We start from the raw sequence: 4090 nt of genomic DNA on the forward strand, positions 1-4090 counted from the left end.
TTTCTTATTATAACAGTCCGGACCCTTGGTATAATAGTTCGAGCAGAGCTCCCGATAGAAAGCTTGAGGGAAATCCTAAGGTTGTTTTCTTTTAGATCCCCTGTCTGAGACATGGGTCTGGTCCTTAGAAATTGGGGGCATCTTATGTGGGTGTGAAGCAGTGGTGTGTTTTTCGGAAGCCGCTCATCTCTTGGCCTTCTTGAACAGTTTGTATTCTCCTTCTATCATGGTGATGTTGATTCTTCTAGTCTCCTCCATCATCACATTCTAGAACAAGTGAAGGAAATTCTCATAGACGGCGCTAAATTGATCCTGTCCGGAATCTGAGTCAGACGAAGGCCGACTGAGATATCATTGGTGTTGATGGAGAGATGACTTGGACACCCCTAACGTATGTACCCAAGAAAACGGACCCCATGTGGGACTAACGGACGACAATGATTAAACCGGCGGTACTTAGGCTCTGCACACACTCATACAAGCACACGAAGTGTTAAAGACTAGAAACTAGGAAAAAAAATCCCTGGTGCAGGCCCTCCAACGCTCAAGTCAAGTACTTTTTCCCCAGAAGAACAGTGTACGAAGGAAAAAAGAACTGTAGAAGACAAGTGCGAATGTGCTCATACCTGCTCAAGGGAAAGGACCTCCATTTTTATATGACCATGTGTACCTCTGTAGCCTGACCGATGTCAGAGAATGTCGGGTGTCAGGGTCTGTCGGGTGATGGAGGACACGTGGCACCCTCTTATGGATTAAGAGAAGATTTTATTCGCATATGACAACAGCCCATTGGAATATTCCCTACATATGATAGTTATTTCTTGACAGACGGTTATGATTCCCTGACCTTATTGTCGCCTAATGCCTTCTATCCCGCCCGAGTTTAGCTACGAATCGTTCGGGTTGACCGTTAGGGTGTGGCGCCTGACCTGAGTCTTGATGAGGAAGATGAGTTACGACGAGGGTCCCATCTTTCACGCTTGGAGTATTAAAGGGCTGACCGATAGTTGTCTTACTGAAAGTACCAGGCCTGTCTATGCAGATTAGGTTGAGGAAACCAGACCAACTAGGGAAGGTCAGGCCTTAATCCAGGCTGCATCTCATGTCTCTGATTTGGGATCCTAATCTATCAGTACTTGACCGGAAATTATATGGCTGATGATGTCAAGCGGTCTAACTCTTTTTCCCTAATTGCTGGCTGTCACATCCCTTTGACTTTTGACTATCACATCCCCTTGACTTCTGACTGTCACGTCTCCTTAACTTCTGACTGCCACGTTCCCTTGACTTCTGACTGCCTAGCTTTATCGAACCCCACCTTTATGCACTGTATCACTAGACATTTTCTGGTGTCTCATTATTACGGACGTTATGAGAGACAGTATAAAAAGAGAAGTCCTCTCTGTTAGCCATGTAAGTGCACATACATGGATACGCATCTACAGTACTGTTTTACTGTTCATCTTTTCTCTATTTTTTTGCCGAGATTATGGTTCTAGCGTCGGTGTATCTATGTCAGGGATCTGCTCCCTGACTCCTGCTCTAATATTCCTGTTTACTCTCTTGACGATGTGTTTAAGTCTGTGACTTGTAACTCTAGATCCTTTCCGTCAATATTCCTATTTCTGACCAACTACTCATGTCTCCAGATAGGATCGTAATTGTTTTCACGATTGTTTGTTAAATCCATTCTTTAGATATACCCATTCACGTCTCGCTCAGTCCTCGTCGAAAATTGATCGCTCGTTCTCCTGTCGACTCTAGCCGTTTAATGAAAAATCATCTGTTCCACAAGTGTTTAAATCTATATAACAACACTTGTACATTGCAAGTAAAATTGTATTTCTCAAATATGTCTGAAGATGCATGATTTAAACGGGGACCATTTTAAGCTTATATTTTTAAGATTAAGCCAAATAATTTAATTTGTAACATATCACTGATCACTTAAATTTAAAATTTTATGATAAATTATTAAATAAAAGATAAAATTTATTTCTTATTGGAGAAAAAAAAACAGATGATATTGTTCCTTAGGTGGTACAATATCGTAGATTTTGCATATTTTCACGCCTCTTGAAACTGAAACTTATTTGTAATTTTATTCGGAGGTAATTACGTTCGTGGTTGGAGTTAAGGCTGATGATAAGAACCTACCACATCGGCAGCGACGTCCTTCTTCTTGCCTTGCCAGTCTCGGATCTCCGCGATCAGATCACTCAGCCCCTTGACTGAAGATCCGTCCTCCCTCACCGCCTGTCCCGCCTTCTCCCCGAGCTCCCTTGCCCGCCTCCGTATCCCCTCCGCCTCCTCGCCTCCGTCCATTATCTTCCCCACCGCCCTCGCCAGCTCCTCCGCCCTCACCACATGCGGCTCGTCGTCCACCGTGCTCCGACACCGCTCCGACGCCCGCACGCCCACCTGCAGAACCGCCACCACCAGCTTCTCATTTATGAACTGCTCCGTCGACAGCGGCCAAGTCACCATAGGCATCCCCCCGGCGGCGCCCTCCAGTAAGGAGTTCCACCCGCAGTGCGTCAAGAACGCACCGGTCGCCTCATGGCCCAGAACGTCCACTTGAGGGGCCCACCCTGGCAGCACCAATCCACGCCCCTCCACCCGCTGCTCGAACCCCTGCGGCATCCACTCCTGGCCGTCCTCCTCACGCACCACCCACAGGAACGGGCGGCCGGACGCCTCCAGCCCCTGCGCCATCTCCCTCAGCTGTTCGTTCGTGAACCGGCACCAGCTCCCGAAGCAAGCATACACGACGGACCTCGGCGCCTGCGCGCTCAGCCACGAGAGGCACCGTGTTCTGTTAGCGGAGGCAGCAGCGTCGCCGCCACCGCGTAATCCGGCGTTGGAGGTCGCCAGGGACACGGGTCCCACGAACCAGCTTCTAAGTCCGCGGGCTCGCAGGTAGTACTCGCTGTAGGAAGCCTCCATCTCGGCGAAGCTGTTGACGATGACGCCCGCACTTGCAGTCTCCGCCTCCATGTATTCGTCCCGGAACCGACGCAGGGGAACATCTCGGCGGAGGAATTCTGGGAGCTCGGAACGCGTAAGGAACACTGGATGAGGGAGGTCTGGAACGAGGACAGGCTCGTCGTCTCGGGCGACACCGGCGTGGGGCCGGTGCTGCCTTACGGAAGTCACGACGGAGACGGGGAAAAGCCCCACAGCAGTGAAGAGAAAGCGGGGTACGCAGAGGTCGCGGGCGACGAGGGCGGTCCACGGGAAGTGGACGTCGGAGACAACGGCATCCGGACGGTGGAGGCGGAGGAGTTGTTCGTGGGCTGGGCGCGTGAAGGGGGCGGCCAAGTCGATCTTGTACGACTCCTCAGACGGGAGGTCGCTGATGTTCTCGACGCCTGGGGGTAGGCCGGACTCGGCGGACGGAAAGGGATAGATGAGGGTGCGGAGAGGAAGTCCGCCGGCGGCAGCGGCGTCGACAGTAACGCGGATGAGAGCCGCGTTTGTCGGCGTGACGAGGATGGTGGAATCAACTCCGCGGGCTGCAAAGAGACGGGCAACGTCGACCAAGGGGATGAGATGGCCGGTGGCGAAAAAAGGGATGAAGAAGATGCGGAGCGGCAGGGGATCGGCGTCGGCGACGTGGTGGCCCATCACTTGTCGCGAGCTATCGAGTTAGAATCCGAAGCAATGAATCATCGTTATATACACTGTTCATAAAGATTGATGAATACTGTATATCACAATTTTTCTAACTTTGATGAATTTATAGATAAGTTTTTTTTTTCATGGACACTGAACTGATAGAGCGAACCGATAACATACAGAATTATTCATCAGCGTAAGTTACTTAAATACCCGTTGTTAACTTAAAAAAAGAAGTGCCGTGCTGCTGCAGGTCGCATTCGTCAAAAAAAAAAAAAAAATAAGGGCCCTGCTGCAGCACACCATGATAGCCGAGTGCCTCATCGGCGACGAGACCTCGCAACGTACCGCAGAAGGGTTCGCTTCATTCGCTTTCGCCATTCTCTCAGATTTTATATGTTTGTCATCGAAGCCTATTGTTTAATTTTATTCTGCTGTCAAGGGAGACATTTGCGCCGTCGGCTTTATTTCT

General features: G+C 49.9%; 1 protein-coding gene across 1 annotated transcript; it reads right to left on the reverse strand.

The window, feature by feature from the left end:
* Nucleotides 1-2076: 2076 nt before the first annotated feature.
* On the reverse strand, nt 2077-3651 carry LOC122003582 (scopoletin glucosyltransferase-like). The gene has a single exon (XM_042558674.1). It carries the CDS (start codon nt 3625-3627, stop codon nt 2134-2136), a length of 1494 nt encoding a protein of 497 aa, XP_042414608.1. The 5' UTR covers nt 3628-3651; the 3' UTR covers nt 2077-2133.
* Nucleotides 3652-4090: the final 439 nt, after the last annotated feature.

Source organism: Zingiber officinale, chromosome 7B, assembly GCF_018446385.1.
Source record: "Zingiber officinale cultivar Zhangliang chromosome 7B, Zo_v1.1, whole genome shotgun sequence".
Classification (NCBI taxonomy): domain Eukaryota; kingdom Viridiplantae; phylum Streptophyta; class Magnoliopsida; order Zingiberales; family Zingiberaceae; genus Zingiber; species Zingiber officinale.